Raw genomic sequence first — 26,099 nt, 5'->3', positions numbered from 1 at the left:
CCACATGCCGTGTGGAAGGGCTCTTTCAGCATCTAGGGCTTAAGAACTAGGCATGTTGAAATCGCCAAATCCTCATCTATCTGCTTAATGGGGTGAACGTGTTGAGACAATGGCAGTTCAAGCCCTACCTCCTGTCACTCGGTGCTGTTAGAGGCGGCTGCCCCTCCCGGGCTGCGGGGATGCGCTGCAGCCCCGGCCCCGGGGGAGCCCTCAGACCCGACATCGCTGATCCGCTTTTCTAGGCCGACCCTGGAAGCCCGGCTCAGCCTGGGCCACCCTCGGCGCGACCCCGCGGCCAGGCCGCGGCTCCCGGTCCCCGCGCGGCGCTTCCCCCCCCACCTCCCGGCAGAGCTGGCCACGGCGGCGGGCCGGCCTTCGCCAGAACCCCCCGGCCTGGCCTCGCCGAGGGGGTGGGGGTCCCCCGCGCCGAGCCGCCTCCCCGCCGAGCCGCCGCCATCCCCCTCCCGCCATTGCCGCGGCGGGGGCGGGCCTGGGCGGGCAGGGGCGGAGGGAAGCGCGGGCCGGGCGGGCTGAGAGGAGCCGAGAGGCCGGTTAAAGCGGCCGCCCGCAGCCGCCCGCCCGGCTCCCGCGCCTCACCGACGGACGGCGCCGGCCGTCGCTGCGCGCCGCGGCGGCTCGCACGCCAATGAGGGCCCGGACCCCGGCCCTCGCCGCCTCAGGAGCCGCCCGCAGCCTCCCGTCCCGACCCCCCGCCCGCCGCCCGGCCGGGGCGGGCGGCCCAGACCCATGCGGCGGCTCCAGGAGAGGTTCAGGAGGTGAGGTCGCCCCCTCCCCTGGTGGGGACCCCCACCCCCCCCTTCCTTCGTGGCGGCCCCCGGGTGGGGCCGTCCCGAGAGACGGGACCCCCCGCGGTCCCCTCACGGGCGGGCGGGCGCGCTGGGGCTGGGGGCCCCGGGCCACCGCGGCGGAGCTGGGGGTCGTGTGAGGGTTGGGGTGGGGGTATCCGAGATTTCCTCGTCCCCCCGCCCGATTTCGCCTGTCCCCGCGCGGCCCCGCTGCTGAGGTGCCGGTCACCGCCCCCCGGGGCCCTCGGCATCGCTGGTACCGGGCGGGAAGAGCAGCGCCGTCCCGCCGGGGTGTGAGGGGGGGATCTGCGTGTTTTCTATTTATTTTTTTTTTTCTTTCTTCCCCTCCTGTAAATGGGTGAAGGTTCACGCATCCGGCCGTGTGTCACAGCCCCGGCCCCGCTGCCTCCCCCGGCCCCGGCCGCGCCTCCTGCGGAGCCCGACCTGTGGCTCCGGACCGCGCCGCTCGCTGCCCCCCGAGGGCCGGGCCGGGCCCCCGCCGCCCGCCCCGGGCCCTCGGTCTCCGTGCCCCTCAGCAGCGCGCCAGGGCTCCGTTCAGGTGTCTCTCAGGGCGGATTGAAGATGCTGCTCCTATTCCCGGGGGGTCGGCTGGGTGACAGGGCGATCTTGGTGCTTGGGTAAACGTGTATGTGTGGGCTTGAGGTGCTCCATTGCTCCAAGTCCGGGTGCAAGGCCGACAGCTGTCGAGTGACAGGCCATCTCCCAGACAAGACCAGTTTCTACAATGGTTTCCCTCAGCAGGTACACTGCTGTAGGGCTGCCCTGCTCTCCTTTCACCAACTTGCTCGAGAAACCGAATCCTAAGTATTAAAAGGGAAATAAAATTGAAAGAGAGAAAACCATGAATGCATTCAGACCTGGTCTCTGTACTAGCCCACGCCTCTGCTGTTAGACTGGCAGATACCTTGCCTCTCAGCTCAGATGTGCTGCAGCACCTGGTGTGACTTCTGTTCACTCCCCACTCTTCACTGGAAATCTTGCCTTTTGTACTTGCCGGAAGGTTGAGGAGTCTTTTGGGAGGTCAGTGGGATGCACAGGTACTTTTTTCCATGACCTAATCTATGTATGATACCACAATTGTTAATGGAGTCTCAGAGTATTGCAGATTTCATTTTATCTTTAGTATCGTGCTGTAAGTACGTGAACCTTTACACAGTGTGTGATTTCACTGATATTTCCAAATAAGTGGTTTGCTTCTGTACTGATATGAATTATTTCTGTGACTCAGTTGTTCAGGGATAGTAAAGATAATGTGAACAGTTACAAACCACAACTAGATATTTTCTAATCCAGGAAGGAAGGTGCCAAGTCCAGAGGAATATAGCTCTATTTTTAGCTGAATGGACTGAATTTGGAAAGGGGTAATATCTGCCAATCTGGTCAAAGAAAGCAAGCTTTTTGTAAACCTCTTCATTTCTCTTCAAATTCTTACCTAAATGGTCATCAGGAAAATGTAGTGCTTATCTATTTTGACCTACTTGTTATTTTTTTGGTTTTGTTTTTCCTTTCAAAAACAAAGAACCTAGATAACATAAAAATTCCTTCAGTATCCAAATATGCAACTCTATTTAATGTATGCTACTGCTGTTTTTGTGGAGTTATCTCCACCTTGTTGCAGTTTCTCATATGCTGTTATTTGTGCCTTATTCTGTCTAAATGGCCTCTCCTGCTGCTGGAAAGCACAAGAAAAAAAATTTAAAAACAGGGTAATTTGCTTTTAAGCTGGTAAGAGGAAGTATGAGGCCTTTTGAGCTGAATAAAGGAAATGTACTTCCTGAAAAGACTAAAAAATCCAGATCTTCGAGGCTATTATCAGTGCTTGCTGTGTTTACTGACATTTTACTTCATGCTTCTAAGAGTAATTCATTCAGCAGATGGGAATCAAGAATAAGGCAAGATTTGAAAAGTGCTTTTCTCTTCTGCAGTTTTGGGTATAAGCTTGCTGTGACAAATGCCATGCAGATGTGTGCAATAGATTTGAGATTTTATAATTTTTTTTGAAGTTGGGTTTGCATGCTGAGACAAAGCATTTTTCCTTCTTTCTCTCCCAAATACTATGATCTCTTAATTCTGGAATCACTATGAAACATACAGCATCTACTTCTTGGAAATGAGTAGGAACTTGAGACTGGGGTCTCTCACAAAGAATGGATTAGTCCGTATGTTTAACACTTTAAATATCTGGAGTGTTTCAAGATCAAAGTTCAAGCAGTGTAAAGGGAGGGGTATGAGTTTCTTCTCTCTTGTTTTAAATTTTCGTATGTCTTTCTCAATACCCCTTTTCCACTTAGATTGGGAGTGTGCTCATCAAAGAAGGTTGTTTGCATGCTGTGAAACTATAAAGCTTGGACTTCCTTGGCCTGAAGTAGTTCTTGAGCTTTAAGAATGCATTTAAATTGTAAAAATAAACTCATAACTCAGTTCAGTGGAAATGCGTTCTGCTTTCATGGCTGGCTGCAAGTACTTACTAGTCTGTTAATTTCAGGAATTTCAATTTCTGATCTTGAAGGAATTAATATTTTATATTGGACATCTTGAGTTGTCAGTATCTTAAATGGAGAAGTATTTATGCGTTCATGTGAGATAATGCTGCATATCCCCTGAATAAATGGCTCTGGCTTCACTAGAGTTCCTATTAGAGAATACATTAGAGATTTGTTAGAGAATCAAAAGGCTTCACTTAAAGATGTTTCCTGTAAATTGTAGTCCAGTTCAGTGGGACCTTATCAGACCATCCTGCATTTGATAATAATCTGTAATGGTTGTGTTATAGAGTGCTGTATTAAAGAGTAAACAGCATCTAAACGCTGTATATCAAGTTTCTACTTTAGGAAGCTGAGATTATATTCCTCACAATTACCTTTTTCAGAAGGGCAAACTTGCCCTGTAGATAGGAGGATAAACAATGTCCCTGTGTTGCAGTATTCATGTGGCAGAAAACAAAAAGCATCCATTGGTGGTGTGGGATTTATTTATTTATTTATCTTTAAGAAAGAACAGAACAGTGTTGCTTCTAGACTGTGACTAAGTCAGCAACGAAATTCTTCTGCCTTTATATTGCAGTGTCATACACATATATAACTACAGGGGTATATGACTGACTTTTTTATCTGTATGTGTCAAAATAATTTTTCCCAGGTTTGATGAGTACTTCAGTGTAGTATCACAAAGCAGCTGTTTTCAAACTTCAGGTCTGTTTCTTAAGGCAAGTAAACATGAACTGTCAAGCTGGAAATGAAACAAACGCAAGAGAAGCGTTGGCTGGAATTATGCCCTGTTCAACTGCTTTTTAAATGATCCTTTCTCTAAAGTTGTTCCTGATAACGTTTATAAATAGTATTGTAAAAAGGCACAGGGAAATAACTGAAGCTTTGCTTTACTGAAAATGTTGTCTGTGAGTAGTCACCTGAGCAAATGTGCTCCAGCATTTGCTGCCTGGGTCTTGCAGCCTGTTGCCGTCAACACCTTTCAGCAAAGGGAGGTGCAGGTATGTCAGATGTACAGCGAAGTGAGGTACTGGGGTGTTGCAAGATCCTTTTCTTTAAGGTAGATGTAAAGTCTAACTCCTCCTCTCCTGCCAAAACACACTAGTGGTGGTGGTGTTATTAGTATAAACATGTAGATGAAGGGCATGGTAAAGTATTGCTCCTGGTGGTGTTCTGCTGCAACCATTTGGTGGAAGAAAAGTGAGTTTCAGCTGTTGTGGGAGTCCAGTAAATCTTTCTGTTCAACAGCTGTGTTACTAATCGTTTTTGTTGTTAAGTCAAATGATAAGAATTGAAGTATATCTATTAAAAAAAAAAAAAAGTTTGAAATGTTTGGAAGTGAAGTTTTCTGGAACTTGATGCTTGTCTGTTTTGGCACCCTAAAGTTACCATATGGATGAATGTATATTTGCATCATTCTTGTGCTGACACAAACTAAGGGGAAAAAAACCCAACCCTTTGTGTAGATAACAGGAAAGGGTAGCAGTAAAACAGAACATAAATACATTAACAAGCTAATAACACTATCCTCAGTGAGAATAAGAGGTCCTAATAATGGACTTTTCTGAAGTGTTTGTTCATAATTCTGCTTAAAATCTAACATCACCCTGTTGTGACTGCTCTGTTGTGACTGGCTTTAGAAAGATCCAGTATCTTTTATAATAAAGAAATATAAATGAAAAGAAAAAAAAGTAGTCCTCTAATGGGTAATAGAAGGTCCCATTAGCAGGCTACCTTCAATTATTCATAGATTTTTAGAAGAAGTAATATCTTATATAGAAATTTGGAACAGAAATTATAAAGCTAATACTGAGGATAAGCTTATTCCTTTGGGGGTGTGTGTGTCTGTTATTTCCTACTTCTCGTAGGCCACAGTATCATCGTGGCCTTTGGAGAAATGTAATAATATTCTAGATGCATCAGTGAAAGGTTTCCCATGACTCTGAATTTATGGAGTTGGTCAAGGGCAGTCTAATCCTGGTCACTCAACTGAGCCAACAGATGCTTTTATTTTTAAATGTTTTCCGAACTTGGAAGCAGAACTGAGTAAACTGAATGTTCCATCTGTAGAGGATGCTGAGATGGTCTTTAGCAGCTGTTGAAGACCTGTATGCACTGGGCAACAAAATAATTTTCCAAATGTTCTGCGAGCCTGTGTATATGACTATAACGTCATTACCTTTTTGGAGATGAGAGCAAGCTGTCATTTGTCACTGACAAAAGAATTGCCCTTTTTTAACAATATATTAACTCCCATGGAATTATTCATTTGCTAACAACCATTTATACTCTGCATCTGTGAATGAAATTCACATTTTTCTTATCCTTTGTATTAGTAACAGTTGAAACTGTTTTTTGAAATTGCCACAATTTGGAGAGAGAGTTGATGACACTGTTATTTTATCAGTGCCGTTCAATTTTCATATATCACATTAGGGAAAAAAAAAAGGTTTACAAACAGCTTAATAAATCAGTCAAGAAAACCAAGTGTCTTATATCCCATAAATCTGGAACTGCTTACTCAAATGATAAGATTCTGGTTGGGTTTTTTTGGTTGTTTGGTTATTTTTCCCTGGTTTGAGATCAGCCAATATTTTGTGGATGTCATAAAAATAGGACTGGTTTTGACTTAAACCAGGAGGGGCATGGGGAAGGACCAAAGTTTGTCTAACATGCTCTTTATATAAATCTAGCTAACAAAACTGCTCTTGGTTCTGAACATACAAATGTGTTCTGTATTTGTTGTGAAGCTATTCCTGGCTTGTTGGATACCTGACTAATTGTCAATGCATAGTTTTGTAATAGTCTGGAGTAAGCTGGAATTTATTAGTGAAAGAGAATAGCTTCTGTGTGATAGTAGGCTGTGCTGGGATAACATACATGCTGCTGTAGCTGGAACAGTTCATAACTTAGACTTGACTGTCTGGTTGCATATCAATGTGTGCTGTCTTAGAGGTTTTTGTACACAGATTTAAATTGTCTAGTTTCACAGAAACAACTCAAGTGTTTGGTTGTTGAGAATAGTTAAATGCAACCTTTGTATTGGCAGGTCCTTCCAAAACTGTCTCAGGCTTCATCATATTTTGTTTGGTTTGCATAGACTGTTTGGTGTGATGGGTTGTTTGTTAGGTAACGTTTGAAAATTCTTAGAGAAAAAGGTGGAATGTCTATGCTAAGCCTCTTAAAATTTTTTCTCTTCGGAGTTAACCATTAGTCTCCTTTTATCCCTGAGTATCTTGGATCTTAGTTACAGACAGAAGATAGAATTAGCCTTAAAGAAAAATTGAGCCATCTAATGCTGCAAACACAAATATTGTTTGCTATAGGAATTGAAAAGTCAACGTTCAAGTTGGTTTATTCTGAGGTGTTTTAGAACTGGAGTATTTCTGTAGTTTCAGGAACTTCTTAAAAAAAGAGTAACCCTTGGCAGCTATGATGAAGTCCATATTTCAAGACTAATTTGAGTCCGTATTATGTAATTTAAATAAGAAATAGTTCATTTTTCGTCTGACCAAGCTGTTGGAAAAGAGGGTGTTTGACTTATGTATGCAAAGTCTTGATTAAAGGTAACCATCCGCTGTGACAGGCAGTCACAGAAATTTATTTAACATATGTTTGTTAAGAGAACTTATCTGGGAGAACTTACAATTTAAATAAGTTACTTTTAACATGTCTGTACTTACAATTTTTAACACTGCTAGGTTGGAGGTATTCCTTCACAACACTCCAAAGAGATGGTTTATTAACTGTCCTAAAAATACATCTCAATTATTCAACAGGTTCATGAACCACCCAGCTCCAGCAAACAGCCGCTACAAACCCACTTGCTATGAACATGCTGCTAACTGTTACACACATGCAGTAAGTACATTTCCTTTTTTTTTTTTTTTAACTAGATGTTTCTGTAAATTTTTGTGGGTTTGGATGGCTAAGTGCTTGCCTTTGCCTAAGTATATTCATATTCACAATCTCTCTGGTTTCGTTATATAAGCTTCAGCTATGTAACAGTAAATAACATTAATTAGATGGCTGTTAATCACTAGTCCCTGCTCTGAATCTGTAGGAACTCCAGATGCTTCATAAGATTCTTTTTCACCAAAGTTACATGTCTTTAACTCGATGTTGTTCCTCTGTCCCAGTCAAAGGATGACTATGGTAAAGTGAATGTAGGCCTATACTAGTTAGTCTTGCAAGGCAGATTTCCCAGTACTTTGCTGACATAATATTGTGTGAATTGTGTACTGCAAGTATAAGAAAGATTTATTCATGTTAGAAGTGGAAGACTTCATAAGACTATCATGTGGGTATTTGGTAGAAGAGTGAATGGCTTAGTTCTAATACTTAATATTTATGACTGGATTCTTCAAGAAAACTGATATTTTGAAAGAGGCACTAATAATGCTGACAGCCCTACTAAAAATCCATCTGTCCTTATTTTCATAATGTAAGGACCCATACTAGAGTGGAATATATGATATATACAAAATAAGGAAAGCAGTCCCTTTTTTTTTGTGATTGGGAAGTTTGATTTGCTGTCTGGCACTTCGAAAAGGGCTTAAAAATGTGTGTGTTTGTTTTTTAAGATAGCATTTGCCCTTTTATAAAAACAGCTTGTGCTTCTCAATCCCTTGTTTAACTCCAAATATCTGAAGTATGTTTGACTTTGTCCTCAGTCTCTTATCTCCAGTGTGTCTGAGTGAGCTATAGATATGAATGCTCAAGGCAGTGCACAGGACTACTCAGTTCTAGGAAGAGCTCTGTTCTTAAGGATCCTTTGTGTATATTTTATAAATAACCAGCATACAGCTCTCTGCTGCTGGTAAAAACAGAATCACCTTGGATTACATATAGAAAAGCTAACTGAAGCGTGTGTTTTTAAGCCAAGGGTCTCATGTACAGCATTATGTAAATATATGCTTATTTGTCTAGAGAATGAAGCAACGTTCTGTTAGTTAGCACAGATATGTAGTTTATCTCATAATCCTTGTACAAATCTTGTTTACTCTGGCCAAAAAGTTAGATTTCAAAATATCTGGCACAAGTTTCTGTACTCCTTAGTAATTCTAGCCTTCAACTAGTTGAAAAACAGGCATGTCTTATTCCTGGCTGTTAGCAGTAGGTTACAGCCAAGAGGTTGTATCAGTATTTTCTGGTATGCCACATTTCTGGTGAAGCTGTCTAATTCCCTTCTGAACAGTCAAGCTACGTCCTAAAACCTACCATGAACTACTAACAGCTTGGGGTTATCTGATATTAACATACCCTTTGGAAGAAAATAAAGTGTAGTATAAAAGAGGGATTGTTACTCGTTACATAAAATTCTATGCAGTAAATAACTTTAATCAAAATTTAAAGCCTTGAAATAGGAATCTAATCTGGGAAAGCACAGTGGATTATGCAGAAAAAGCTGGGGGCGAATGCTTGCTTCTCCTCTGTGTACAGACTGTTTTACTAAGTGTTAGACAGTCAAGTGATTGAGTCTTTGCCACTAGATTACAGTATGAGTTTTCAATTAGACATTGAAGTAATTTCTACAAAGCAGAGTTTAGCAATGGTTCTCCATATATTTTTTTCAAAGCTTTATTCATAATTCAGGAAGTAGTCGACTTGTATTTACGAGTGTGGCTGTACTCCTCAATAGGTATCCCATCTGTTTTTTGACTTAAAAATACACAGTAGTCAGTTTAGGCAGCTGCTTCAAAAAAAAAAAAACCAAAAAAAAAACCAAACCCAAAACAAAAACCCAAATCCAACAATAAATGAGGATACAGAATCCCATGCATAGCTTTTTGTTACAATACTTAAAAGGTGACTTTGTGTAGCATAGTAAGGTATCTTCATATTTCTAACTAGTAAGGCTCTTTAAAACATCTTGGGGTTTTTTTTAACTTTAAATGAAGCACTGACTTGTCTTTAGACACTAGGAGACAGGAAGGGCAGCTAAGTAGTTGAATACAGAGGCAGAAAAGACTGCTCTCTGTTGAGAAGAACAGGAAGGAAACTGTATGAGAAGCAGGAGGTGTAAGAATTTGGGTTGTAAGGTAAGCTAAATTTAAGGGGAAAGTTTCATCATGAAACTTTCTAGGGTATATAAGGTTTATCAGACAAAACATATGCTCTGTTGTATTAAACCCTGAGAATTTAGACATGGCTTGCTTTATACTTCTCTAAAAGTTTCTTCCAACTGCCTTAAAAGGAGGAACTATTCTTAAAATATGTTATAGTCTCTCTATTCCAGTCTTGGTTTGTGCATTGCATGGAAAAAAAGAAGTATAAATATTTTTTAAAAAAATGAGGCTTGGAGCATTTAGCAGGCCATTTGAGCATGGAAGGAGGGGTCATCAAAATTTCAGAAGGGCTCTTACGATGAAAATGTCTCCGTTCTACCTGACTGATACGAGCAGTTTCCTTTCTCTCTGTGTATTGCACAACCCAAGTTGCCAGGAGGCTTCCCACTCCACGGTGCTTGTCTCCTTACTTGAGAAGAGAATACTGAGTAGGGAGACACTGTACTTGGCTTCAGGACTACACACTCCTGGAGCAGGTGGCTTCAGATGGACACAGTCCTTCATGGTTCCTTCTAAGCATTGCATGTGACTTCGGCTGCTTTGTCGATATTTCCACTGTCTTCCTTTCCAAAGAGGAAGTGGAGGGACCGTCAGACCATCTTTATGCTGGTAGTGTTTCCCTCTGGGTGAAAGGCACATGGAACTGCAACAATAACAGTGTGCTTTGCTACAGTGGCTCGTGCATCAAAGGTGGTTGTTGCTGACTTCAGGACGTGCATAGCCTTCTGTGCGAAGAAAATAACTTAATTTGGCATGAATGTTATATACAAAGGCAAAATTTTTAACAGATTTTTAAACCTCTCTATGGGAGATTGTCTACAGAAATACAGAAAGAATACAGTTAAAATACTGACCAATGTACCAGTGTTCTAAGCAACCCCAGATAGACGGAAGATAACAGATATTTTGCTGTAAGTTAGTAACCAGAAAGTGTAATTTCCCTGAAGTATTCCTGATCAGGTTTACAGCTTACTGTTTCACTGTCTTTCTTTGTGCCTGAAGGCTTTTTGCAGCAGCTGCTATTTGTAACAGTAGGGGCTGTGGTAGTCTGTTTTCCAAAATACATCACGGAGGGGTTGTGTCCAAGTCTCTTAAAAATTCCTGCCTATAGCTGTAAATAAATACGTTTTAGTCCTTTGTCTTCCTCCTTATTGTGAAGGGTTTTGTATCTTCATGCTCTCATTTTATTCTGCCATTTCGCTACAAAACTTAGTGAAGCTGTTGCCTACTCTCTTATTCTGTAAATCTCTCTACCAGCTCTGATTTATCAAGTGTTAATGAAGGTGCTAAAATTATTAAATCAGAATATCATGGTTCTTGGTTTGTTCACAGCGCATTAAGTTCCTGGGTTTGACAATATTCATTTGGAAGAGTTGCACTTCGTGATGAAATAAGCAAAGCTTTTTGTGACTTGTAGGTAGTTTTATTACTAGGAATGCTGGCAACTTAGAAATGCTATGTCATTGCTGTAAAATGACATGGCACAATTACACTCATTCTATTAGTTCTGATTCTTTGACTACTTTTTTTGGTAAATACCCCTCCTTTTAAAAGGCTGATTTAATCTTCCAAATGGAGAAGCAAATGCAGTTTTTGTGCCTGAGATTTTTTTCAAACTAACATGGGAAAATCTGCCATGTTTTGTTAACTAAAGTTATATTTCTTCTGTAAAATGGATGGTAGATGTAATGAAGTCTATTGTATCATACGTTATCTGTTATGGCATTAGTATCTAAAGAACTTTCATCCAGTTGGCTGGAACAGCAGCGTCTAATTTCTGGATTTTGTTTTTAATCTAGCTATTTTTGGTCAGAAAAAGAGTAATAAAACATCTCTTGTTTAGTCTAACTGTTCCCATGATGCCTATCATGCACAGAGGGAAAGTGTTTCCAAATATAATACTTAGAAAAAACAATAAATCCTTCTCATGGTAGTATAGTGCAGTTCCCTGTGAGAAGTAGAACTGTTCTTCAGAGCCAGGAAAAGGCAGAAAAGACATTAATTCAGGTCTTCATCCATGTACTCATTTGTAGCTGTATTTTTCATTCTGAAGGTGCAAAGAAAGAGGTGTTAAGAAAATTGCTTATTTATTTTAACCCTATAATTTTATATATAATAATTACTGGAAAAAGTAATTGGCATCAAACTCTATGTTGGCCCATTTGAGCATTACACATCATAGCTTAACTTGTGAAATATTTATTTTAGTAGACTAGTAAAAGCCTGGGATATCTGTGTAAGGAAGGCAGGTTGTTCTGTCTAATATCTAAATCTAGTTTCCAAAGATGTCTTCCTTCCTATAAAATGGTCTCAGTCAGAGCTCCAGCCAGAATCTCTGAGCAGCTCATGCCCAGACTTTTAGCAGGAAATTAGTAGGGATTTGCTATTTTACCTAGTACTTGTGTTCGTGATACTTGTGGGTACATAATCCCTCTGAAACCTTTTCGTTCTCTGTCAAGTTTAGTCAAAACTGAAATTTGCACTAGAAATCGGGAAGGAAACCAATGAATGTGCATGAGCATGACTGCACAGCTTAAAGAAACATGGCTTAAGAACTATTTCTGGAGCTTAGTATCTTCCTGTCTCCTGCAAAATCTAAATGAAACAACTGCCACATCTAATCAGTTCCTTGCTGTCCCGAGGGCTTCGGCCACACTTCAAACTGTGTGCCGTATGTGGAAAACAGGAGTGACTAATATCCTGAGGATGAAACACTTCAACCTTTCTTGAATTTGGGGGCTGTCCAAGATATGTACATGGAAATTTATGGTTTGTGATAAATGAGAAGCCAGAGTGGCAGACTATTTTTGGCCTTAATGTGCAGGAGGTCAACTTCCATAGTCTCATTACAAAAGTCGGAAAGTGTTTTCACCTCTGGTCCAAATGCTGTGGATATAGGAATGACATACTTTTCATTTCCATGGCTCTACAGCTTTTGGTGTAAATGTACTATTTTACAAAAAGGAAAAAAATATAATAGTAATGAAGCTACAGTTGATGTACTTCAGAAGCCAGAAATAAAAGCCACTTCCCCCCCACCCAGTCTCTCTGGATTAACCAGGTACTTTTCAGATTCATTCAGTATACTCTGCATCTTCTGCACTGTAACTGTGATCAGAGCTTCAATTTCTTCTAGTCTGTAAGTAGATAAAGGACAAAGACAGTGCAGGCTGGACCAGAACTTTGCACTCTTAAGCTATCAAACCTGTAACGCAAAGCAGAGTTGCCAATTTGTTTAAACATTACTTGTTCCTAGCTTTATTGTTTAGCATGTGAGACTTGAGTTAAACTAGGAGGAATTTAACCTGTGAAATTTATTTACAATTCAAGTGAACAAATTAACATCTTAAGACACACTATAGGGCCTGGAAGGGAAGTTTTTAACTTAGAAGACTGAAAAAGATGTGCCTTCATAGTGGAAGGAGATGGGTAGAAATGTCTGAGCCAGCAGGTTCTTTTCTTTAAACACTTGTTGGACATGCTTTTTTCTTTTGCCTTTTTTTTTTTTCCCCTAGTTTCTTTCTTAATGAGGCAAAGGTACATGATGTAATTTATTCTGGAAAGGAGTGTAGTTTTAAATGTTTATGAAGCTGCAGCCCACTTCTTAGATGTAGCATGTGAGCATGCTAATTCCATCATGATGTTCTGACAGTGGCTGTTTTGGAAGATCTGAATTAAAGCTGCCTGAGAGGGAGTTCGTAAGTAAAACAGACTTGGATACGCTGCATTAAAAGAACATCATCTTTGTGCATTAAGAATCTATTCATAGAAGAAGTTTGCAGCTTATTTATTTATGATATCTAAAACCCAAGTTCTGCAAAGCCGTTGTTCAATTCTCTTAACTGTGTACTGCTAAAGGCTTTATTTTTTCATGTGGGATTTAAATTTATTTTGGTCTGTCCTGTGCTCTGCCTCTATGCACAAGAGGTGGTTTAGATCCAAGCCTAGAGTTAGATCAAAACTTTTTTAAAACACAAAGCAAAAAGTGAAAATAAAAACACTGCTAAGACTTAGCAAATTCTTGCTAGTTCTTGTTTGTCTGATTTTGTGTCCTAGCTAGGGGAGCTAGTAACCTAGCCTAATACCATGCGAGGAGAAGTTTATTACAAATGGGTGTAGCGTAAATGTCTGAGACGTTGTCGAAGTCTTGATGCTTGTGTGTCAACATGCAACTAAATGAAAAACTTGCTGTGGTTAGGGGCATGCCATCAAATGTCATACATGTGGTCTTATATGGCCTACTGCAGTTCTGTCTGCCCTGCCGTGGCTGTACTGCAGGAGGTACTACGCTGGCTGGGAGCAAAGACTTAACAATGGCCTTTTGTTTTCTTAGTTCCTCATTGTTCCTGCAATTGTGGGTAGTGCCCTTCTCCACCGTCTTTCTGATGATCGATGGGAAAAGATAACAGCATGGATGTATGGCATGGGGCTCTGCGCGCTCTTCATTGTCTCCACGGTATTTCATATCGTTTCTTGGAAAAAGAGTCACTTAAGGTATCGCTATAAGATGTATAAGACATTTTATTTGCATGTTCTGTGATGTTTTTCCATTGTATTTTTCAGTCAAAAACATGATTTTACAGAAGGCTGGAGTGGTACCTTGTACTGAATCATGAAAAACCACCCCTGTTTCTGTTGGGATAGTGAGCCAAGCTCATATACAAACAAACTTTAATGTCCTCTTTTTCACAAAGAAAGCGTGTGTTTTTCTAGGCCCTAGTGGCTCTTAATTCAGAAGTTGAATGGGAAAAACATAACCTAAGTGCGTGGTGGATATAATCCCATTGCAGAAATGAGAACACTGTCTGGGACTATGGCACGCTCAAATACTTTGAGGAACACAGAGTTTGCCAAGAGAGTTATAACACAGTAAGCAGCTAACTATCAGAAAGCCTCCTTGGGAGCAAGGCAGCAATAGCAAAACTAAAATGTGATTTTTTTTTTTTTTTTTTCCTTTCAATTTTATTTTTTTGGTCTCATTATGACTTCTGCATCATTCTGGGCCATAAATTGAATGTAACCAGTAGTCACTCAATAGTAACAGTTTCTGGATTAGGCAGAGTTGATGTGGCAGCTTTCTGCCTCCTTGCCAGAGAGCAGGATGCATGATGGGGTGGAGAAGGGGAGAGGAATGGAGGAGTGCTCATCTATGTGTCTCGCTTATGACCTCCTGAAGTTGAAGTCAGCTAAACGGTCTTCTGAATGCTTCTAAGAGGTTATAGAGCTGATGGTATTTTCCCTAAAGTAATTCCAAGGTGTGTCAGGAAACTGAGATGATACAAAAATCTTTCCAAAATCTGTGTTGGTGACTTGTTCTCTCTCTTTCTAGGACAATGGAGCATTGCTTTCACATGTGTGACAGAATGATGATCTACGTCTTTATTGCGGCATCATATGCACCATGGTAAGAAATCTGAAGCACAGCTTCAGAATTAAAGCTTTTTCCAATGTAAACAGTTTGTCATTGTGGCTTTTCAAAATCTACAGGTATCACCTTGATGCAATTGACCACGTTCTGCGTTGCAAAATCCAACATAATTTAATCTCCTGGGATTTGCTGAACAGAAAGTAGTATTAGGAAACAGCAGAAAGTAATTTATTTATATTCCAGATACTCCAGTTTATGCTTCCCTCGCATCAATGCAAACACACCTTCTGCCTGTGTATAGAATGTCCAAGTGTCTTCTCCCCCATCATGCCAAAGTTATAGCTCTGAATATTTATTTATTTTTATCAAGCCCTACTACTCTTGTGTCAGCATGGTTCATTCATTCATCACTTTTGTCTCTTGAAATCCTTGTACCTCCAGGTTAAATCTACGTGAACTTGGACCTCTGGCATCTCACATGCGTTGGTTTATTTGGCTGATGGCTGCTGGAGGAACCATTTATGTATTTCTCTACCATGAAAAGTAAGAATTATTATTTGCATTTAACCTTAAACTGAAATGAAAAGGTGGGGGCTTTCTTGCTTTCTGAGTGTTTATATCCAGCCTTTCACACATTTAAAGTAAGAGCTTTGAAACAGTGGAAATATGTGATGAGAATGATGCAAACTTACATCTTGTCAGAAGATAATTGTACTCACCCTGTCATAACATGTCTTTAGGCTATATTATTGTCTTCTCATAAAAGGGTGGGAGGGAAGTATCCACTTTAAAAACTCTAACTTTTGTTACAAGAAAGCAGGAGTAAGGAACCAGTTGAAATTATGGCTTTCTTAAGCCCCTAATTTATTTAGCATTGTGTATAGATTATACTGCAACGTTATATTGCTTATATATGCTCATGTATATTGACTTCTGCTACCTTCTTGTTTTTGTTTTGAGATGCGAGTCCTTGAGTTTCAGATCTGAATTTTTGATCCTGCTTTCATTACTTACCCTCAGGGAGCAAGACCCAACTTTTTTGTTTTGGAGATGAGCTACTGAGGTTCTTGTCAAATAAGAAAACATAAGTTGTGTCTCAGTGTTTTATTCTCACTACTACTTAATGCAAATTAATGCATCTAGGCACTCTTTAGAGAAGAAGGTATTGCCTGCAACTAGCTTTATTTTTGTCATAAGACATTGATTATCTATCTGTATAGAAAGCTTTTTGAATAGTTTAATGGACCTGTGCTAGCATAAAATTTAAAGTATTTTCTTTTCTGTTGAAGGAAATGTTCATTCTCTTGTACACCTCCTTAAACAACTCAATTCATTCCTTTTTAGGTATAAGATTGTTGAACTCTTTTTCTATCTAGCGATGGGATTTTCTCCTGCTCTGGTAGTGACATCCATGGTAAGAAATGTGACTATTAACATCACAAACACACAAACTTTCCTTATATAACTAGCTTAAGTTCCAGTGCAGCTCGCTCTCTTCTGAAAAGATGTTAATTTCAGTCCACCATAATTGTAAACGTTTTCTGCAGAAGAACCAAAGATAGTCACTTATATTTTGGGTTTATAGTTTACATTTCAATGAAATGCTACCTTGTTTTGTTGAATCTGAGCCGCAGGGTCTAGAGAAAAAGAGCTTAGGTTCCAAATTTCACTTCTGCAGACAGTCACTTCTGAAAGGATATTGGACATCACAGTTCCGTTGCTTCCGTTTGAATAAAAATTATAAAGATGTGAAGCCTTAGCCTGTCAAGGAATGTTTCTAGATTTTACTATTTATGAACTTACTTAATGCCCACTTGTCACTTACAAATTGGGAAAGAAGCTTTTTCTTTATAAAAGTGGAGTAGACTCTGATAACACCTTGTCCTTTTTCTTGGTATATGTAAGAAAAATCTAATCAATTGATACTGTGGTCTGGACCAAGATGGGGGAAGTAAATTGACTCTTGCCCCTTTCAAAACTACTTAGGGGCAACAAAGCTAGAAGATTTTTGTCTCTTATTAGAGGCTTCTTATCAGTGAAGCAGGGGAAAATTGAAAAGTTGAGAAGTAGTTGAACTGTATTGAACTGATGCACTGTATCTGGGATACTTGATCTCTCAGTAATCAGTGCTTTTTCTTTTTAAAAAGCAAAGTTTCTTGGTGCATATGTAAAACATCCTACTCAGTCTTGTCCACCTCAAAACTTTGACATTTATTTATAGTTACATGTTTTAAATAACTTTGAATAACCCTCTCAGCTGCTAATATAAATCTGACACCTCTAAAGGTAATGCCTTAACTGTTCCATGTGAATGCTGGGCTATACCAAAACCTTGCTGGATGCTTCATCCAGCTAGTAGGAGTTGCTTTAAACTCATGCTTACATGCGTGGGTAATGTGGTATTCTTTTTCTCCATGTTTGTCTGCTCTGCTAATGAGCATGAAGCAAAGCATCAAACTTGTCTTGAGTTATCCAGCTATTACTTCTATAGTGCTACTGAGACATATTATATAAATGGGTTATTATATATTTCACAAAGTGTCATATAAATGTACTGGTTTGCTCATTTGCCCATCTGTCACATCCAAGATGTTCCGAGTTGACAGCAGCTTTCTTTTCTGGGGGGGGGAAACACTTTGTGCAAAAAAAATACCCTTTCCCTCCTTTACACCCCATTCCTAATCTTTCCTTGTTAATTGACAGAGCAACACTGATGGACTTCAGGAGGTTGCCTGGGGAGGCCTGATATATTGTCTGGGTGTCGTGTTCTTCAAGAGCGATGGAGTCATTCCGTTTGCCCATGCCATCTGGCACGTGTTTGTGGCCACAGCAGCTGCTGTTCATTACTATGCCATTTGGAAGTACCTTTACAGAAGTCCTGCAGACATAATTCGTCACTTATGAGATATATCTATATGTATATATAGATAGATAGATATAAAATAATCTGCACTTGGCCTCTGTAACAGTATTATTTGACTTAAGGAATTTGGGGAAATTGGAAAATTGCACAGAAAAACTGCACTGACTTTGATAGTTCTCTGAACACAATTACTGTGAACTGATGTGTGTGTCCTGCAATTGCCCATCATATGGCAAGTGCTGTAAATAACCAAGATACTGTACTGCAGTACCAAGAGTCCATTCCATGTTAGTAGAACTGGCTACCTGATGTTTACAAATAAATTTTGTATTCTAGTTTAATTTTACAATTTTTAACTACGTGAATTTTTCTAAATTAGTGATTCAAATGGTAAAGTCAGTGCAATAGCAAAAATGTAATTCTTTTGATTTGAAATCGGTTTCTATCACCTTTCCACTGGTCGTTTATTAAACATGAATCACAGACAAATAATCTACTTTTACCACCCATTATCTTGGTATAAGATGACTTTTATAAAACTTTTTGTGTTTTTTATAAACTTTAAAAGTACATTTATTGAACTGAAAACACAACTGTCATCTATGCAGTTACTTATGTTGCAAAATCTTGCAAGAAATGATTACATTCCACATACTGTACTGACAAGCAAACATTGTACCTCTTCCAAAGGTGGTATGGCAGGTGTAATTGTAATAACCACTTTTATGAACTAAAATCCAAATGTGATTCTGCTGAGTTTTAACATGATAGTATTGTGCTCATTTATAGTACCACTTAAACAGCACCTTAATTTGGCTTTATCCCCAATGGAAACGAAGTGCTTTAAAAGAAATAGTTAATGGGATTTTCTCCTCAAGATTCCCAGTTCTACTCCGTGCTGCCCAGCCAGGCAGCAGCTGGACGAAGGCTGAGTTACCGAGGGTCGGCAGTGTTAAGGAAGGTAAGGTGGACAGGTAATGGCCCCCCAGCCAAACCAGAGACTCAGCCATTTCTCCAGAGCGTGTGTACACATATCGGTGCTGTAATATTAAGGCTTGGATTTTCAAAGGGATTTAAATTAGCCGACAGAACCAGATCCCACCAACTTTTGTCAGGGTTGTTCTGTTGGAAGCTCCTGGTCAGAGCAGCAGGTACAGAGCAATTGCTGATCACTTTGAATTCGTGGTTATTGGTTCTTCACAAGCGTAGCCTTCCGGGCAGGAGAGCTTGAAGAACTTGTCATTCTGGGACTTAATACAGCGTAAAACTGGTCTTTAATTGTATTGCTGTCTTCCTGTACAGGAAAGCAAATGTGGTAGCAAGTCATGATTGTAGAACACGTGCGTTAAATGACCAGATGTAGAAGAGTCGTTGTAATACTGTTTGTCCAATAATTGTATGCTGTCCCACTATATAATGAATGTCTTATATTAAGATTGACTTTATCCTTTTTCTAATTTACTCAGTTTTTCATGTCAGTATTTAAAAACAAAACCAAAACGTGTTGCCTTTTTCAGATTTTGTTCTGGATATTGCCTGTCTGCAAACAATAAGTAGCAAGATAGGGATGTTTTTCAAGGTACCGTTTAATATTGCACCTAGATTTGCCAGTGGGTTGCATATTTTAGAACATATACATTTGTATACAGAATTTACAAGAGCGAAAAAATTTAAATTCAAGGCTTGAAGAATTGCTGGGTGGTGTTAGCAGGTGATTGGAGAAATGGCACCACTACAGCAGACTCATTAACTGCCCCAAAAGAGAACAAATGGAACATCTGGGCAGGTAATTCCTAGTACAACAGTCTCACACATCTGGATGCCTCAGTTTTTTAACATTGTGTCTATTTTAATATTTTCCACTTTTTGTGAGTTCATATATTTTGTTTAAATGCAGTACTGTTAAAACCACTAAAATACATGTAAAGGTTTTCTGTAGTCAAAAGTGAAACTATTGCTTGAATATGTTTGTTTTAATTTTAAGTTAATTTTTCATGGCATTGCTTTTTGGAGTGTTTGAAATGGTTTTTAAAAAAATTCAATTCGCCAAAAATATTTTGAATTACTGTATTCTAGTCAATATGATATTGAATGTACTAGACTAACAATAAACATTTTGTGCAATTTGGAAACTGTTGTATTCTTGGTGGTTGGTTTTTTCCCCCTCCCAATACTTATGCAGGTAAGTGAGGGACTAACACTGTTGTCACTCTTGACATGAGAGATCCAGAATTGAACCTAATGACCCTCATGCTTGCTCAGTCAACTCTTAAAAATAGTAGGAAAGATTGCAATCCAAATTATTCAATTTGTGGTACGGAAAAAAGTATATTTATGTCTAAATTTTAGTCAATATTGGGAACTTGCTACTTTCCTCTTTGTTGTTCTGGATCTTACACCATTATACCTCTTACACCATTATATACTGGGGTTTGTTTTTTTCAATTATATAATATTAAAATACATAATTTTGCTCCTATCCCTATAGGAGTATCATTGCATAAAATATGGACAAGCTGAACTAAAAATGCATTTCTTTCTGGAAAACAAGTATGCCAATTAGCCTTTTACTTTTTTTTTCCCCCTGTGTCTAATTGCAGCTCTCCAGGCTGATTCCTCCCAGGAGTAACAATAGTGCCTTTTCCAGTAATGTCTGCTGCAGTAGCAGAGATGTGATTTCTTTGTCTTCCTGACTTTTCTGCTTCTGTATTTTTTGTGCCTCTAGGTTTTAGAAGTGCAACAAGTACGCCGAGTCTAAATGAAGCAGTGATAATACATGCTTTGGTTTTGCAGTGGACCTTTCCAGAGGATGTCTAGGATGCAACAGGTACTATGAATACTGGATACTTTCAGTCTCATCACTTTTAGGTCGTATTTTTCTAGCACAATATTGTGTGCATCTAAAAAAATTCAGTTATCTGAAGGGATTCATTTAAGGATTTATTCTAGAGTGCACTTCTTCATATTGCTTTTTTTTTTTTAAATTCAACGACAACAAGGAATGTACAAAAAGTATTCATTTTTCTTTCTGTTAGGCTTCTTTTTCAATTCTGTCTTCCCCACATCCCTCTTATTTACTTGTGATTATGGTAAGGAATTGTATTACTATCTTCCAGGTCTAGGTAAGTAATGAAGCTCTTGCAAAGGAGGCATGAGTGTCTGAACGTGGTTTTTGCAACCTTTGCCGTATTGATTTATGGTGTAGAAATGGGATACTTCAGAGTCTTTGAAACTGCTGGTTATCATGGCTCTCCAAAATTTTAAAAAGTTACCTAAATACCAGATCAGTGTTAGCAAACAGATGATTTAATTTAATGTGTTTTTACATGGTTTTGTTCTAATTAATTGTTTTTTGCCTGATCTGAGGCGCCGAGCCTGTGTCAGGCACACCGTGTTCAGGTTGTTCCGTAGACCAGCAGTTCCAGTGTTGGCAGCTGGATGGGGAACGTGCTTCCGAGGCTCAGGGTTATCGCTGCAGTAGATCAGAAATTGCACTGTGGTTCCTGACACGATTGTCACAGCTGGTCACTGAGCTCTTACATGCCAATATGTGAATTGTGACAATCACACAAGTGTCAGAGTGTTTTTAGAGCTGCTCCTTGGTGAAACGCTTGTGTGTCAGCAGGGGCAGGAATGAGCAAGTTAGAGAGGATACTGAAGCTTTTTGTAGAGTGGTTTTTTTTTTTTTATTAAACCTCTTGCTTAAATGTCCCTCATGCTCAGGACCCCTACACAATTCTTTATTTAGGTCTGGTGTATCCAGCCACGTGATTTCTCTGGAGGCTAAGGCTGTCATGTTCACATCATGTGCTTGACTAAGTCTTTTCTCCATGCATTGCTGTTTTTAAAAGAATGCTCGCTAATTGCTTCACCATCAATAGGTGTCCTAAGATTAAAGCTAAAAATAGTGAACCAAAGGATGACCAGGATGGCAAAGCGGACGCTTGCCGGCTTCGCGGTGTGGATGCTTTTGGCCTTCCTGCCTTCCCTGTAATGCTGAGCAGGTTGCTTAGCTTGTGACACGGACTGGTATTCAGCAGCTAGAGGCTGCTCGCTGTTATTCTTCTACTGTTTGAAAGTGTTTTATTCATCATTTATCTGAATAAATTCACTAAGCACTGTCAAGTCCGGAAAGGGAATGTACACAAGACACCTGAAATGTTCGCTAGTGGCTATTTGGAAGGGTTTGGATGCTTTTAATTTGGTGTTGCAGCAGTGCTGGATGGACTGGTGATATCCAACTGTGGCATAAGCAGTAGTGTAATGGTAACCCTGTGCCTGAGGCTAAACAACCCCAGGGGTCCTTGGTTTTGGATGGACTTTGCAGCCTGTTTTGAAAATTCAGCACAAAGAAGTTTTGAGGTGAAACACCCTCAGAGCATCTGCACCATGTACAACCTGAACTAATGGAGTAGTTTAGTCTTGCAGGTCCAACCTCTAGGGAGAGCAGTGGTTTCTTTAAAATAAAACTCCCAATTCCTGTTTGGGTAGTATTTTGTAGCAGGCTGTCATTTTGTTACTGAGCTGGGTGTCTGTTTGTTAGCTTGCATTCACACCAGGTATCCTCCTTCCGTTTGTGGTGAGCCTGACTGCGAGCAGTGAGGGTGGTGGCAATGCTTGTTCCCTTTGTAGAACCAGGGCACTTGTTACTAAGGATAACCTGGGGAACCAAAATGCTCTTGCAGAAGGCTAGTGGTGAAGCCAGTTTTATAAGAGAAGTTACATCATTGACTCTAAGGAGGCTAGTGTGCTCTCAGAAGATGGCTTTATTGCTTAGCAGCATGAGTCCTGCTGGCGATGGGTTTGGGTGCCCAAATCCTTTAGGTGCCTTTGAAAATCTCCCTTTAATTTTCACACAGGTGAAAAGGCGTTAGTAGAGATCTGCTGAATTAGTGGCTTTAGCTCCAGCAGACGCCTCGTGGCTTTCTGGTGTGTGGTGTTTGCTTCCAGGAGTGACGCAGAGGTGTGATGTGCAGGCAGTGACCAGCCACAGGATGCGGCTTCTGTGACATGGTCAGGCAGTGACCGAGCCTTGTCTCGACAGGACATTCAGAGCAGACCACAGGATGTTTGGATGGGGAGCTGTACTTAGTGAGGGTGTTGAAACACTGAAACCCAACCCACAACACCTACTGAACCTGGGGAACCCGTGGTACGTTTGGCTTCAAAGAGCAGTGATTTAGTAGCATCATAAATGCTAAAGGATTGAACATCATTGCTGTGGGAACTCAACCATCTTCTCAAATTAAAAACCATGCTCTTGGGAAGATGAGGATTAGTTTAGGAAGGGAATATGGTTTGGGCTTTTTTTTAAAGATCTGTCTTCATATATGAACATGTTTGACTGAATGAAAATGGCTTTTGTCTTGAAGCTGATGGTGGTGCTGAGCGGCTTAATCAGCCTTTTGCTAAATCAATGAAAATAAAGCTTGAAGGGACTCAGATATTTTTAGCCCATCCTCTGCCTGCAGGCAGGACGAACTCTGCCTGTCATTCCTGACGTGCTTGTCCAACATGTTCTAAAAAGCCTCTAACAATGGGGATTTCACAATCCTCCCAGGCAGTTTATTTCAGTTTCACCCTCTGCCCTCTTAGACTTTTTTCTGCTGTCCAAGCAGTATTTTCTTTGCTGTAATTTAAGCCCATTACTCCTTGTCCTGCCTGCAGTGGGCTCAGAGACAGCTTTTGTATAGCTGGAGACTGTCACTTCTTCCCTTGCTTTTTTCTCCCCCAGATTTAAACAAACTCAATCCCTTCAAATTTTCTTCATGGCCACCTCATTTAACAGGGCCAGTGGGGTGTTCCAGTGACTTCAGACACTATTCTCCCAGCTGATAATGTGACACAGGGACGTGAGAAATTAGTGACAGTGCAAAAGGAGGGAGAGGTGGAAGCAGGAGCTGTAATCCCGTGTTTCAGGAGAGAGGGACAGTGAGCCTGGAGCAGGATATCCCCCAAAAACCAGTGGAGAGCCGAGAGGGGAACTGCTGTGGAGGAGAAATCAGCACCTCCTGGGGCACAGCATCATCTTGGAAGGAGGCAAGTCCCTGAGGGACCGGGCAGAGAAGGAAAAGGGAGCGATGCTGACTGGGGAGGGGGCTGCAAATGTCACTCAGTCAGCTTTCGTGCAGCCAGGGGAGTGTGACAGCAACAGGCACTACAGATAGGGTGTGGCTTCTGGCTGTGTGGCTCAGGGGAAACAGGGGCTGGGGCCAAACACCGGGAGCCTTCAGAGCACCTTGCCCTCGGCCTAGCCACAGCCTGGGGCTGTGCACTGCCCGGCTGGGCGAAGGCTCAGCAGCGAGGGCGAGCCTGGAGCTAGGAGCTCAGTACCCACCCATGCTGCTGCAACGGGCTGGGTAATTTCCGTAACGTGCCTTGGCGAGGGGCTGCGTGCCCGCGGCCGGGTCCTGCTCCAGCCAAAGCGCTCCTCTCCCTGCTCTGCCATCCCCCGCATCCCGGGAGAGCTGCTTTTCCTCCTTCTTAGCATTTTTGTTCTGGTTATTGGGTTTTTTTTATTGTTGTGTAAGTGGGGGGTTTTGTTGAGGTTTTTTGTTTGTTTTTTTAAATGAATTCTGATTTGCTTTACTTTCCGGGCTTTTTTTTCTAGGATTTTGATGCAATCTCTCACCCATCCCCCTGCTGTGCTTCCTTCCCACAGAGCTGCCAGCAGCGTCTCCAGGACAGCCCCCTGTGTCCCGCCTGGGCTGTGCTGGGGGTCCCACAGACACACACTTGCTTCCATCCAGCCACAAAGCGCTCACCAGGCAGCAAATAACCTCCCACTCCAACCAAGGTCAGTCCCTGGTGGCACAAGCCGGGCTCAGCCTCCCGCCCTGGTGACTTGGAGCAAGGGAGATGCTGGCACTTGCCCTCAGCTGTCACAGGGTGACACGGGCCAGCACAGGCGAGTGCCCGGGCAGCAGCGAGTGCTTTGTCCGTCGCTTCTGCACTGAAGGGGAGCGGGTCTGACCCTTCGCCACAGAAACATGCAGTGGGGTGCTGGAAACGAGCAGTGCCCTGGCTGGGAGCCTGGGCTGGCCCGCCGGGGCCCAGGTCCAACATTTCCTCACTAAACCTTCCAACACCCAGCAGCATCCTCTGGCTCTGTGCCAGGTAAAGCTGTTGTTTATTTGCAGCGGAGGTGGCTGCAGCCTCTGGGCCATCTCAGCAGAGCAAATTGCCTTTGCAATCCCATTCTGCAACCCTGGCTGCTGACTCTTCTAGCCCTGGCCTGCCGGGCAGGGCAGGGGAGGGCCCAAGGGGCTGTGAAACCGTAGCAGGGCAACAGGACCCTTCCCTGCATGGGCATCGCTGCCTCTCCTGCCCCACGCCACGTGGGACATCCCACCTCACATCCTCCGGGGCCACTGGGTGACCAGCTCATCTGTAACACGGCAGCAGGGGCTGGGGCTGAGACACAGCGCCGAGGCTGAGCAGGTGAATGTGTCTTTTCCCCGACGTGATGTTTCTGTCTGAAGGCTGCAGAGGTGGAGACTGAAACAGAGGTGAGAGGAATAAGATTGCTGGGCCAAAGTCTTTGTTGGAAGAAATTCTGTCGTTTCCTCAATCCGAGGTGAAAATTGGCTATTGACTGCTGTCTACAAGTGGGGCTAGTTCTTGTATTTGCAGTTAAAATGGAGTTTACTAATATGCAAAATGATTGAACATCCTCCTCTTAAGGCCAAACATGTTTTACACTCCCAGATGGCAGCTCATGCTGCCCCTGTTCCCTGGCCCGGGCACACGAGCACCCCAGGCGGTTGCAGCCCCCCCCCCCGCCGCTGTCTCACACCGGGGTGCTCCGGGAGAGCCCTGTTGCAGTCAGGGCGAGCGTGTGCCAAAGCCGCGGGGCTGACGGGTGATGCTGCGTTTGTCCCCTATAGCCGGTGACATTTTGGTCTGTGGCCCCGCAGCCCCTCGCTGTGGGACTGGGCGAGTCCTCAGCCGAGCGGTGTCACGGGGTCTCTTACCCCGCTGCAGCGTCTTGGAGGCAGAAACGCCCGAGGGAGGATATATCGGATATTGAGGAGAAAAAAACTGCTGGTGGTTTTGAGCTGAGCCCAGCGCTCCGGAGCCGTGCGCGGCTCTTGTGTGACCCCTTGTGTCGGCGCTGCCCGAGGGAGCCAGGCCGAGCCCACGGTGAGGGGCGCTGCGGGGCCAGCGGCGGGGTGCGGCGGGGAGCTCTGGGCCGTTGCAGAGATGCCGCTCTGCATCCGTGCCCTGGGACAGCCCCTGGTTCTCTCCCTGGGCTGGCAGTTAGGGGGTGGTTAGATGGAAACATGAAATGCCGGCATGTAGCAGAAGCACACCCGTTGTGCTCAGGCATGGGGACAGCATGGGTGCCAGGCAAGCTGTGGGTACAGCTGCCTGTTTATTTTGCTCCTCAATAATTTTTTTAAGCAACTGGGCAAACTTAATTAGAGGGTTTAAAGAGTCTCAAAGATTCTTAATTCTCACAGGTTTCATGAAAAGTGGGACTTGAGT

General features: G+C 42.1%; 1 protein-coding gene across 2 annotated transcripts in view; it reads left to right on the top strand.

The window, feature by feature from the left end:
- MMD (monocyte to macrophage differentiation associated) overlaps positions 1–19,744 on the top strand; it is a 45,428-nt gene extending 25,684 nt beyond the window's left edge. Inside the window, exons 1-7 of one of the 2 annotated variants that reach the window (XM_074889200.1) lie at positions 547–776; positions 7,093–7,174; positions 13,715–13,875; positions 14,711–14,785; positions 15,191–15,292; positions 16,094–16,163; positions 17,453–19,744. In XM_074889200.1, coding sequence (XP_074745301.1) covers positions 748–776; positions 7,093–7,174; positions 13,715–13,875; positions 14,711–14,785; positions 15,191–15,292; positions 16,094–16,163; positions 17,453–17,653 — 720 coding nt within the window. In that variant the 5' untranslated portion in view covers positions 547–747 and the 3' untranslated portion in view covers positions 17,654–19,744. Of the gene's footprint in view, positions 1–546; positions 777–7,092; positions 7,175–13,714; positions 13,876–14,710; positions 14,786–15,190; positions 15,293–16,093; positions 16,164–17,452 lie in introns of those variants that run through there. The other variant, XM_074889199.1, reaches the window with a different exon arrangement.
- Positions 19,745–26,099: the final 6,355 nt, after the last annotated feature.

Source organism: Strix uralensis, chromosome 19 (assembly GCF_047716275.1).
Source record: "Strix uralensis isolate ZFMK-TIS-50842 chromosome 19, bStrUra1, whole genome shotgun sequence".
Lineage (NCBI taxonomy): Eukaryota > Metazoa > Chordata > Aves > Strigiformes > Strigidae > Strix > Strix uralensis.
Note: the sequence above shows the minus strand (reverse complement) of the source record. Positions and strands in the feature narration are given on the sequence as shown.